General features: G+C 46.1%; 1 protein-coding gene across 1 annotated transcript; it reads right to left on the bottom strand.

The window, feature by feature from the left end:
* Positions 1–4,031: 4,031 nt before the first annotated feature.
* On the bottom strand, positions 4,032–4,979 carry LOC142827728 (olfactory receptor 52M1-like). Its single transcript, XM_075923300.1, has one exon. It carries the CDS (start codon positions 4,977–4,979, stop codon positions 4,032–4,034), a length of 948 nt encoding a protein of 315 aa, XP_075779415.1.
* Positions 4,980–13,558: the final 8,579 nt, after the last annotated feature.

The raw sequence follows: 13,558 nt of genomic DNA, 5'->3' as shown, positions 1-13,558 counted from the left end.
GGGAAAATTCCTTGGTTAAAGCTTGTTTGAAAGGAAGGACTGAAAACCTGGATTGACAGCATCTGTTTGCCCAGCATGTTTCCGTGCTATTTCCTTTCTGGCTATGTCACTTTCTGCTCTCTCCCTGGCTTCTTCTTTCTCCTGATGGAATACAAGGGTGGGGCTCTCTCCCGGGAAGAGGGTTTGTATTACTTCCCTCTGTACATTTGTGTGCTTCTCTGTATCATCTGCTCCATGGGGGGCTCCCATTTGGATATCATAAGGGAGCCCTGCAAAATCCTTGGAGGTCATACACTCCCTGCACATAGCTGCCACACCAGCCGGAGTGAATCCAGCCCCGTCAGATATTTTACCAACCACCCCAGGGCTGTGTTTCTATTCAGAGGGCTGACGGATTTCCCTACAGCCCTAATCTGGTCTGGGGTGAAGGGTCTCGTTTCTACCCATTACTCTGTTCCTCCATCACCTCCCCTGGGTCCCTTCCTTGTGACAGAGCTATTGATTATAGGGGCTACTGGAGGTGGTCTTTGCAACTCTTCCAGTGACTTCCGTAGGGGACTATATGGAGACTGCACGACAGGATTCAGGGAGAACTCATTAGAGTCCTTCCCCTCATCATTGCAATAAGGGGGGATGGATCGGGATCCTCCCTTGCCTCTGCATTTTCCTCCCAGCTGCAATTCCCTCTGATCTCTGCCAGGATCCCCCTTTGTTGCCCTAACTGAGACTTAAGGGCACAAATTTGTCTCCGGCATTCCCCGTGGTCTGCCCAAGTGCTGCCGTGGGAGTTTTTTAAAAGGGCTCTTACTGCTATTTCATTCTTGGTGGCCTGCTGTTTCAACACTGACCCTTCTGCAACTTGCTTCAGACCCTCTCTCAGTCACACACCTCCCCCTGCATTCCGACAATCTGAGCACCTTGAATCAGACTTGTAGCTCTGATACCGTCAGATTCTGCCTTCAGATGAATCGCTTCAGTTTCCTTTTCTGCTCTGACTCTCTCCAATTCCTGCACTCTCATTTTTAGCTGATCTATCTCCTCATCCAGTGCTGTAGCAACCATCCACAACCCTTGCCAAGCAGCTCTCTTCTTGTCCCCTAACATTCGGATCTCCCCACTTTCCTGCATCACCCCAGGTATTCCATTGCTTCTGGAGCTGCAGGAAGGCTCCCTGGCCAGTAAAGGAACCAGCCTTCCAGGATCCATGACCCCCTTGTGCCTGAACAAAATCTGCCAAGCTGTTTCCCAACATGACTTGCAACTGTACTTTCTTCCCAGATGTTTCCCTGTCTCTGGACATAATTCTTCACTTGAGCAGGCAATCACCCTTAGTTCTGAGTCCCAATAACAGAATGTATCCGTAAATTTTTACGGATAACCGTATTCTGGCTGGATAACCATAGTCAGAGAGTAGTTATTAATGGTTCACAATCCTGCTGGAAAAGTATAACAAGTGGGGTTCTGCAGGGGTCTGTTTTGGGACCAGCTCTGTTCAGTATCTTCATCAACAATATAGATATTGCCATAGAAAGTACGCTTATTAAGTTTGCAGATGATACCAAGCTGGGAGGGGTTGCGACTGCTCTGGAGGATAGGGTCATAATTCAAAATGATCTGGACAAATTGGAGAAATGGTCTGAGGTAAACAGGCTGAAATTTCATAAACACAAACGTAAAGTGCTCCACTTAGGAAGGAACAATCAGTTTCACACATACAGAAAGGGAAGCGACTGTCTAGGAAGGAGTACGGCAGAAATTGATCTAGGGGTTATAGTGGACCATAAGCTGAATATGAGTCAGCTGTGCTGCTGTTGCAAAAAAAGCAAACATGATTCTGGGATGCATTAACAGGTGTGTTGTGAGCAAGGCACAAGAAGTCATTCTTCTGCTCTACTCTGTGCTGGTTAGGCCTCAGCTGGAGTACTGTGTCCAGTTCTGGGCACCGAATTTCAAGAAAGATGTGGAGAAATTGGAGAGAGTCCAGAGAAGAGCAACAAGAATGATGAAAGGTCTAGAGAACATGACCTATGAAGTAAGGCTGAAAGAATTGGGTTTGCTTAGTTTAGAAAAGAGAAGACTGAGGGAGGACATGATAGCAGTTTTCAGGTATCTAAAAGGGTGTCATAAGAAGGAGGGAGAAAACTTGTTCATCTTGGCCTCTGAGGATAGAACAAGAAGCAATGGGCTTAAACTGCAGCAAGGGAGGTTTAGGTTGGACATTAGGAAAAAGTTCCTACCTGTCAGGGTGGTGAAACACTGGAATAAATTGCCCAGGGAGGTTGTGGAATCCCCATCTCTGGAGATATTTCAGAGTAGGTTAGATAAATGTCTATCAGGGATGGTCTAGACAGTATTTGGTCCTGCTAGGAGGTCAGGGGACTGGACTTGATGACCTCTCGAGGTCCCTTCCAGTCCTAGTATTCTATGATGAACTCACAAACTGTGACATGGGCACTTGTAGGGAGCCCCATCCCGTCTTCTTTTACCTCCTATTGCAATGGAAAAATTGCCAACTGTTTGTACCAACCGTCTCCTTCCTCTCAACCATCTTCGCTTGGGCCTCTAAAATCTGTTACCCGGGTTCTTTCAACCCAAACCTCTCGGTAACTTTTACTCTCTGCAAGGTGGTGTCAGGAAATCATTCAGGGGAGACACTGTTGTCCGACCGATAGATAGGTGGTACAAACAGGATGACACAAGAGTGCTTTCACTTAAAGCTAAACTAATTAGTCCCAAGCACTGACACATGTCTGCAACCGGTTAGTAAAACACCCCCACCTTTGATAACTACCGAAGTTGAGTGTGGCTCTCGAGTGACACTAGGCAGGCTTCCGATGGTTAGTCTTCCGTCTGCTGGCGGAGACGAACATGCGTCCTGATGTGAAGAGACCTCAAGTAGTCCTCGAAGTCTCCCTCCAAGTGTTCCCCAAAATTGCCTCCCTAACTCAAACTTTCCTTCTCTATTTATACATTAGTATTACAATAACTTGTCACTCAAAAACTTGTTAGATATACATTAAAATTTTAAAGCTAACTAAAATTTTCCACAAGATGTAAAAACATGTTTGTACTAGAACTGATTGGGTCTTATAATTGTTTTTCTTTCCTTTAAAATAGGAATGAGATACAGCACTAATTTCACTTAATTGCACAAAGTAGCTCCTTGAATCATGGATAACAATGTCACGCCTATCAACATCTGGAATGGCTCCCTTGAAGTTTCACTGAGGGAGGAGTGACATGGACATAATCAAGTGAGTGACAGAGGGAGGAGAGGACAGCCAAGTGGCAGGAGTGCAGCCTTGTTAGGAAGAGTCAGGGCAGGTGCAGGTCCTTGGTGGAAGATGTGGGCCATGAGATGTGGCCTTAGAACACAAAGTAACAAAAGTGAGAAATATCAGAGGGGTCACCGTGTTAGTCTGAATCTGAAAAAGCGGCGAGGAGTTTTGTGGCACCTTGTAGACTAACTGAAGTGTAGGAGCATAAGCTTGCGTGGGCAAAGACCCACTTCGTCACATGCATGGAGTGGAAATTTCCAGAGGCAGGTATCAATATGCAGGCCAGAATTAGGCTGGAGATGACGAGGTAGATCCAATCAAGGAGGAGGCCCACTTCTAGTAGCTGATCTGGAGGTGTGAATTCCAAGAGAGCAGAAGCTGTTTTTGTAGTTAGCGAGCCATTCACAGTCTTTGTTTCATCCAGAGTTGATTGTGTCAAACTTGAAGATGAACTGTAGCTCAGCAGTTTCTCTTTGAAGTCTGGTCCTGAAGTTTTTTTGCTCCAGGATAGCTACCTTTAGATCTGCAATTGTGTGTCCAGGAACACAAAAGTGAGAAAGGTATCCATTCCAGGACATGCACACAGAAGGATTCCCCACGGTGTCACATTGATACTACTAAATAAGATCAGGAAAGGGATTAATGTCTCCGTTAATGTCCAGGCAAATGGTTCAGGGAAGAGAGACTGGCATCATGTCTCCAGTCAGTTTTCAATAGTTCTCCATCTGAGAGCTAACGTAGGAAGAGAAAACTTTAGGTTCCTTTATGGGTGAAGAAATGCAGCAGCCTGTCATGGATCTGTTTGGTCCTCACCCCGTAGATAATAGGGTTCAGCATGGGGGGAAGCAGGAGGCACACATTAGCAAAGAGAACATGGAAATACAAAGCCACATTCTGACCAAACCGGTATGTGAGGACAGAGAAGAAACATGGGATGTAAAAAGCTAAGATGGCACAGAGGTGGGAGCCACAAGTCCCAAAAGTCTTAAGTCTGGCGTCCTTGGTTGGGAGGCTGAAGATGGCCCTGAGTATTAGGGTATACGACACAACTATAGAAAGCACATCAAGACTCATCAGCAAGATGGCCGCAAAGAAGCCGTAGTAGCTACTGATGCGGATGTCGGCACAGGCCAGCTTCAGCACGGCTGAGTGCTCACAGCATGTGTGAAGGATGACGTTGGTTCTGCAATATGGCCACTCCCTCGCCAGCAAGGGACAGGGTAATGTCATCAAGCCACAACGCAGCAACATGGCCAGGCCGATCTTGCCCACAATGGGGTTGGTCAGGATGGTGGAATGTCTAAGGGGATTGCAGATGGCCACATAGCGATCCAAGGCCATGGCCACGAAGATCCCAGACTCCACTGCAAGGAAGCAGTGAATGAAGAACATCTGGGAGAGGCAGGCACTGAAATTTATCTCTCGGTCATTGAACCAGAAGATGCTCAGCATTTTGGGTACAGTGGATGTGGACTGAACCAGGTCAGTGGCAGCCAGCATGCAGAGGAAATAGTACATGGGCCCATGGAGACTCGGCTCCATCTTCACAATGAACATGATGGTGAGGTTACCGAAGAAGGCGATGGCGTACATCACACTGAAGGGGATGGAGATCCAGACATGGGCTGCCTCTAGGCCAGGGATGCCCAACAAGATGAAGGTGGAGGGATTGAGGGAGCCAGTTGCGTTGGAATGTGACATGGAATCACTGTGAAAGTCTCCAACTCCGAGGCAGAACGTCGTCTCCTGTCTGTTCTGTAGGTTCTCTTGTCTTCCCGTGTGCCTGGCGTCTAAGGTGTTGGACGCAGTACAAAAGCCTAGATGGATACATAATATTAACAAGATAAATGACATAAACCACTGGAGGCTACTCTCATGGGTGAAGCAATTCGGCTTCCCTTTGTACACTGGGAAATTACATTTTCATTATTCAGAGTAATGGATTATGAACAACTAACTCTACTAATGCCAATTCTGTTTCTTATATTGTTCTATGTGTCAGTCATTCCTGCAGGTCTTGTGGGGGAAACCTTAAAAGGCACCAGCTGGCAATATGGGTCTGGATTGCTGCAATGGGAGCGGGGCATAGAGGGTCCATGCTCTTGGCAATTCCCTATGCACCTGCTTGATAAAAATATGAGATTGGAAAAAAATCAAATCTTTACCAAAAGAACGGAGAGGTCTCTGGCACCTTAGAGACTGACAGAATTCTTAGGTCATTAGCGTTCATGGGTAAACAGCTATACTAGGAGATGAGTCCGAATTTACTAACTTCGAATTCTGGGTACCCGATTTTACAAATTCAAAGTTCTATGACTTCCAATGAGGAAGAATTGAATGGAGTGCTCCATTAATATGAATGTGCTACCTCGGACTCAGAACCTCTAGGAAGCTTTGGGAAGCCTCCCAAAGGCCAATAAGTTTGAATACGTGGCACCAGAGCATCCACATTAATGTTATTTTGGACTTGGTAGTTTGGATGTATCACTTACAAATTCTAACTTACAGGCTAAGGTCCTAGTGTAGACCAGGCCTTAAACAGTAAGGTCTACCCCTTTGAGATGAAATTCTTGCCAAGACGGGTATCAGAGGAAAACATCCCAACTAAAACACACAGCATAGAAAAAAATCTGGACCTCATTCTTTGAGTCTCCATGGAAACACCTGTTTCTTCACAGCAGTGCCCTAAAGGAACATAATGTTTGAATGCCTAAGGAGTATGGTGGGGGAATAACCTACTTTGAATACGCGCTTAGTCTTTTTTACCCAAGAACACAGCAGATAGAAAAGGGAGTTCCAGGACAAGTTCTGAGAATGGGGGAGGCTGTTATATGTGTAAAGCCTGAAAAGGGTGGAATGAAACTAAAAAAAAAAAGAATTGTCTTGTAGCACTTTAGGATGCATCTACATAGGAGGACAAAAGTCAAACTAAACTACGCAAATTCAGCTACATCAGTTGTGTAGCTGAAGTACAAATAGCTTAATTCAGCTTTTGGCGCTGTCTACACAGCAGGAAGTCGAAGGAAGTGCACTCTTCCTTTGACTTCCATTATTCCTCATGAAATGAGGGTTACAGAAGTTGAAGTAAAAATCCTCCAGCTCAACATTATTTCGAAATAATGGCTTGATGTGTAGACATGCTCTTTGTTATTTTGGAATAATGTTACTGTTTAAATGTACCCTTAGAGAGATAGATAGATAGATAGATAGATAGATAGATAGATAGATAGATAGATAGATAGATAGATAGATAGATAGCTGTCATAAGCTTTTGTGGGCACAATCGACTTCAGATAAGTGGAGCAACAGGGATAGAACCCCCACATTTAAAGCAGAAAAAGAAAGGAGAGGACGAGAAAAAAAACCCTGTCAATTAGGCTACATCTAGACAGTGGGGCTCTATCGACAGGGCTTGACAAACCGTTGTTTCTATTCACCCGTGGCGAGTAGATTTCAGCCGGTTGCTCCGTGCACCCCATCATGCGCATGCTCAGTGTGAGGCTGGCGAGTAGCTCTCTCTGCAGTTTGTTGAGCCCTGTATAATACCAAAAGTATCCTAAAATAGCAATTCCACATCTTTCAATGCGCCCTTTATATCAAAATATATTTTGTTACAATGGGCACACTATTCCGGCACCCCTGAAACCATTGTTCCACGCGCGTTGAGGGACTTGTCGGAATAGTGCTTTACACTGACATTTGGAAAATCATGTAAAGGGAAATCATGCCTTTGAGGGGGTCAACAAACATGTGGACAAGGGGGATCCAGTGGATATCGTGTACTTAGATTTCCAGAAAGGCTTTGTCAAGGTCCCTCACCAAAGGCTCTTAAGTAAACTACTTTATCATGGGGTAGGAGAGTAGGTCCTTTAATGGACTGATAACTGGTTACAAGACTGGAACCAAAGGGTAGGAATAAATTGTAAGTTTTTCAAGTGGACAGAGGTAACTAGTGGGGTCCCCCAGCTGTCTGTTCTAGGACCCATCCTATTCAACTTATTTCTAAATGGTCTAGAAGACAGTCATAGACGTGTTCCCAACATCCCAAGAGTTACTAACATCTAAAGACACCTAGTGCTTCAAAAGGACAAATACCACTGGACAATGTTATAATAAAGCCAATTTCACTCTGAAAAGCATTTCCGTGTGTCACGTTACTGGATTTTCAGGGGAGCAGTCAGATCACTGCTGCACCATGGGGGGTGTTTGTTGCAAAGTGTATACCAAGGGGTCCATGTGAGGAGTCCCATGAAAGCTTCTGTTCTACTGATTCTGTACGTGCTATTCATGTAATTGTATAATATCTGTATGTGGAGTTCAAAACATGTACTCTGTATGGATGCTGGAAAATTCTCTGTCTGCGGCTGAGCAATGGGTATATACAGAATCAGTAGAACAGAAGCTTTCATGGGACACCTCACATGGCCCCCTTTGTACCAACTTTTGGGGCAAATACCCCCCCCATAGGTGCAGCAGTGATCTGGCTGCTCCCCTGAAAATCCAGTAACGTGACTCACGGAAATGCTTTTCAGAGTGAAGTTGGCTGTATTAAAACATTGTCCATTGGCATTCGCCCTTTTGACACCCCCAACACAAAATTGATGCAGGAAGGGATGCAAGAAACATCACTGAGGGCATCATAGGCCTCCCCATGTTTTGGCTTGTGTCATTGAAGCTTCTAATCCAATGTTAGAAAGAACAGAGCAGAGCTGGACAAGTGTATGGAAACCAAATTTGCTTAAAACAGGCTTCATCACGGCAAGGTGTGTCATAATGACAACAGTACCCTCACCCGGTTTTATAAACCCAAGGTAAGACTTGGTAAAAACCATAGTCACATTGATCTCACCCAAAGCTAAAGAAAATAGTAAATTCATCCAGACCGACTCTGGCTAATCCCTGAAATCCAAACACCACTAAGTTAATTTAGAATAGTGATAGAAATGTAGCCGTGTTAGTCTGGTGTAGCTGAAACAAACTACAGGACTATGTAGCACTTTAAAGACTAACAAGATGGTTTATTAGATGATGAGCTTTCGTGGGCCAGACCCACTTCCTCAGATCAAATAGTGGAAGAAAATTGTCACAACCATAGATACCAAAGGATACAATTTAAAAAAATGAACACATATGAAAAGGACAAATCACATTTCAGAACAGAAGGGGGATGTGGGGGGGAGGGGGGGAAGGAAGGTAAATGTCTGTGAGTTAATGATGTTAGAGGTGGGGAAGGGTGGATGTCTGTGAGTTAATGGTATTAGAGGTGATAATTGGGGAAGCTATCTTTGTAATGGGTAAGGTAGCTGCGGTCTTTGTTCAGCCCCCCACAGAGAGTGTCAAATTTTAGCATGAATGCCAGTTCAGAGGATTCCCTTTCAAGTGCAGATTTGAAGGTCTTCTGAAGTAGGATGCAGGTGATTAGGTCATTGAGACAATGTTCTTTCTCCTTAAAAGCCTCCCTACAGCAACTCGGTAACAAATCCACACAGAAACACCTTGGCTACGTCTACACTGGCCCCTTTTCCGGAAGGGGCATGTAAATTTCACTAGTCGTCGTAGGGAAATCCGCGGGGGATTTAAATATCCCCCGCGGCATTTAAATAAAAATGTCCGCCGCTTTTTTCCGGCTTTTAAAAAAGCCGGAAAAGAGCGTCTAGACTGGCCCCGATCCTCCGGAAAAAGCGCCCTTTTCCGGAGGCTCTTATTCCTTTGAAGTAGGAATAAGAGCCTCCGGAAAAGGGCGCTTTTTCCGGAGGATCGGGGCCAGTCTAGACGCTCTTTTCCGGCTTTTTTAAAAGCCGGAAAAAAGCGGCGGACATTTTTATTTAAATGCCGCGGGGGATATTTAAATCCCCCGCGGATTTCCCTACGACGACTAGTGAAATTTACATGCCCCTTCCGGAAAAGGGGCCAGTGTAGACGTAGCCCTTCTGACCCCCGACCAGGATTTTTCTATCTGCTTCCCAAGATCCATAAACCTGGACATCCCAGATGCCCCATCATCTCTGGTATTGGCACACTCACTACTGGTCTATCCAGCTATGTAGACTCTCTCCTCAAACCCTACGCAACCAACACCCCCAGCTATCTCCGAGACACTACTGACTTCCTAAGGAAACTACAAAACATCGATAACCTCCCCAATAACACCATCCTTGACACCATGGATGTAAAAGCACTATACACCAACATCCCGCATAAAGACGGATTACAAGCTATTAGAAACACTATCCCAGAGGACACCACTGCCAACCTGATAGCAGACCTATGTAACTTTGTTCTCACACACAATTATTTCCAGTTTGAGAACTACTTATACCTCCAGACCAGCGGCACAGCCATGGGTACACGCATGGCCCCACAGTGTGCTAATATCTTTATGGCTGACCTAGAACAACGTTTCCTCAACTCCCGTCCCCTTTTACCCCTTCTCTACTTACACTACATCGATGACATCTTTATGATCTGGACGCATGGCCAAGAAACACTGAAGACATTCCACAGAGATTTCAACAACCTACACCCCACCATTAACCTCAGCCTGGATCATTCCACATGAGAGATCAATTTCCTGATCAATAAAAAAGCAAATTGAAAGAGCCAAACGAATACCTAGAAACCATCTACTACAAGACAGACCCAAGAAAACCAACAATAGAACACCACTTGTCATCACCTACAGCTCCCAACTTAAACCTGTCTAATACATTATCAATAAATTACAGCCTATACTGGAACAGAATACTAAACTCCGAGAAGCTCTGGGAGACAGACCCATAGTCTGTTATAGACAACCACCTAACCTCAAGATGATACTTACCAACAACCACAGGACATACCACAGTAATACCAACCCTGGTACCTTCCCTTGCAACAAACCCCGTTGCCAGCTTTGTCCACATATTCACTCTGCTGACACCATTATTGGGCCTAACCAAGTGAGTTATAAGATCAAGAACACATATTCCTGCGCCCCCAGAAATATAATCTATGCTATCATGTGCCGAAAGTGTCCGTCTGCTATGTACATTGGACAAACGTCTCAGACCCTTCGCCAAAGAATCAATGCCCACAAAACAGACATTAGACAGGATCACAAAGAAAAAACAGTTTCTTGCCATTTCAACCAGAAAGGACACTGTCTCAATGACCTATTCACCTGCATCCTACTTCAGAAGACATTCAAATCTGCACTTGAAAGGGAATCCTCTGAACTGGCATTCATGCTAAAATTCGACACTCTCCGCGGGGGGCTGAACAAAGACCCCAGCTACCTTACCCATTACAAAGATAGCTTCCCCAATTATCACCTCTAATACCATTAACTCACAGACATTCACCTTCCTTCCCCCCCCCCCCCCGCATCCGCCTTCTGTTCTGAAATGTGATCTGTCCTTTTCATATGTGTTCATTTTTTTAAATTGTATCCTTTGGTTTATATGGTTGTGACTATTTTCTTCCACTATTTGATCTGAGGAAGTGGGTCTGGCCCACGAAAGCTCATCACCTAATAAACCATCTTGTTAGTCTTTAAAGTGCTACATAGTCCTGTATTTTGTGTAAGTTAATGTAGGTATTCTCATCCCCCTTTGAATAGGCATCTTGTCCCTTTGCCACGAAAACATAATGGTGGTGTGCCTCAGTTTCCCTTTCCACACAGCACCTTATGGCTGGAACCTTCTTTGTCCTGTAAGACGTTCCAAGATCAGTTACAGGCATTAACCATGATCTATCAATATCACAAGGTCCTTTAACGTAAATCTGGTACATTTCTTGGCAGGTTCAATTTTTTTTTCAAAACATTATGCACATTGTACATTTTATAGTTCTGTGTAACAACAGCACATTGGTTACAAGAGTTAACATCAGCAATAGGAACAAATCCATATCCAGTGTCCATTGACAGCACTTTCTCTCATACCACATCTTTCACTCCTCACCATTGAAGTCTTGGATCTTCAGGTTAGAACTGCAAGTCTTCTTTGCCAAAGCAAGTTCAGCTCCTGTCTCTAGACCTGTGGGCTCAAAACCGGGCTCCACAAAGACAAAGGGCTGGCTGGGTGTGTCTCCCTTGCTCACAATGGCCATGGCAGTCTCCCCCTCCCCCTAGTCAGTGGGGTAACAACAAAAAGCTGTAGACTCACAAATCTCTCATCCTTCAACCTCCAACCTTTATTTCCACATGGAACTAGCTATCAAATTCCCTGATCGATTACCAGTGTCCACAGTGTCCAGAGATGGGAGCTTAACTGTCATCTTCTGCATCCTAGAGAGAGTGAGCACACAGCTGTTCTGCTCTGCACACTTAGCTACACAGTCTAGCTTCCTATGAATCTGGGACACACACCGTCCACCCTCATCATCAACCTGGGAACACTCCTGTCCCAAACACACTGACTTCCCAGCAGGCAGGTTGCATACAGTCACTTGATTCTCAGACTGCTCCAATTCTCTGGCTTTTTCTGCCTCATCTGAAATAATCCTCTGTCTCTCTGAGACCTCTCCTCACCCATCCACATTGGATCTTTCTAAATCCAGTCATTGCAGTCAGTGCTAACAGACAATGTCTGTCCATCAGGCACTGAAACACGTGGTCCATACATCAAGCTGCTGCTTTTTACAGACAGAGCTTTCCCTTGAATGCCTTCTCCAAGCCGGGACCTGTCCCCTCTCTCAGTCGCAGCAAACTGCTTGCTACAAGCACTGCAAGGACTCTCTTCCCTATGAGCATCCTTAAGCCACAGTTCATCATTCTCTGGCCCTGCAGTTCATCGGGAGCTCCCAGTGCGATGGTGCGGCCAAATCGCCATTAGCTGCCTAAACTGGGGGATTAGCCACTAGGACAAACTGCAAGGGAAGGGGTGGATTCTCCAGCCCCACACACTTGCAGATGTGGATACGATGCTTTTCTGTAAGATCGACTTGGGGGCTTGTCTACATTGAAATGCTACAGCAGGGCTGCCCTGGTGCTTCAGAGTAGACAGTACGTTCAACAATGACAGAGGGTCTCCTATCGGCATAGATCACCCGCATCCCGCTGAGGTGGGAGCTAAAATCATAGAACACTAGAGCTGGAAGGGATCTTGAGAGGTCATCAAGTCCAGCCCCCCACCCTCGTGCAGAACCAAACACCGTCTAGATCATCCCTGAGAGATGTCAATCCAACCAGCTCTTAAATGTCTCCAGTGATGCAGATCTACACAGTCCCTGGAATAAGCAATTTATTCCAGTGTTTTTTCACCCTGACAGTTAGGAAGTTTTTCCGAATGTCCAACCTAAACCTCCCTTGCTGCAAATTCAGCCCATTGTTTCTTGTCCTGTCCTCGGAGACCAAAGAGAATGGGAGGGTGGTGAAGCACTGGGATGGGTTCCTTAAGGAGGGGGTGGAATCTCCATCCCTAGAGGTTTTTAACTCCTGGCTTGACCAAGCCCTGGCTGGGATGATTGAGTTGGGGTTGGTCCTGCTTTGAGCAGGGGGCTGGACTCGATGCCTCTTGAGGTCTGTTTTAGCCCCGGGATTCTAGGATTCTGACTGACTCTCTTGCCGATTAACCAGCAGAGCCCTGCAAAGCAAGGGGAGGAGGCGACAGTCTCTGGGCATTGACACACAGCTGGTTCCTGAAGTCTTCACCCAGTTCCTGCACAAAGAGACGTTTTGCCTCAGTAGTGCCTGGGCAAACCACAGTCCCCTGCCTCAGACTTAGGCTTTGCAGCATAAACCTGCTAATTCCTGCCATCCCTGCGCCATGGAAATGCGGCTCCTCGGGGCTGGAGGCCATCAGCTGAGGGCACACAGGCAAGCGGGACAGTTTGGCCAGTGACACTGGTGCACACACACCCTGTGGCAAAGGCCCTGGGCAATTGGTGGCTGTGCAGAGTGGAAAGCACTTTCCTTCCGATCGCGCCCACATTGTGTTGGATCTGTGAAGCAGGGGGGCCCCCCAACAGAAGATGTTACCTGTGAGTGCTGAGAGGGATGCGTCTTCCCTGCGAGCCTCCCTCAGGAAGCCGCATCCCTCACCTCTCTCAGCCCAGCGTCTGCAGCAGTGTCCTGTGCCGAGAGCCGGCATTGGGGTGAGCACTGGTTATAACACAGCTCTGGACAGTCCCAGTGGGGTTCACTCGGCTTCCAGGAGAGAAGAGATCTGCATGTTAGTATGTGGGAGACCAGCTTGCCGGCACCTTCTGGCTGTTTATCCAGCCCTGGGGGAAAACTGTAATTGAGGGAAGGTCTCAAGGGGGGAGGAGAACTCCAGGGCTCTCTACCAAGTCGGAGCGGA

The sequence above is a fragment of the Pelodiscus sinensis genome, chromosome 1 (assembly GCF_049634645.1).
Source record: "Pelodiscus sinensis isolate JC-2024 chromosome 1, ASM4963464v1, whole genome shotgun sequence".
In the NCBI taxonomy this organism is placed as follows: domain Eukaryota; kingdom Metazoa; phylum Chordata; order Testudines; family Trionychidae; genus Pelodiscus; species Pelodiscus sinensis.
The sequence above is the reverse complement of the archived record's forward strand: the minus strand, read 5'-3'. Positions and strand labels throughout refer to the sequence as shown.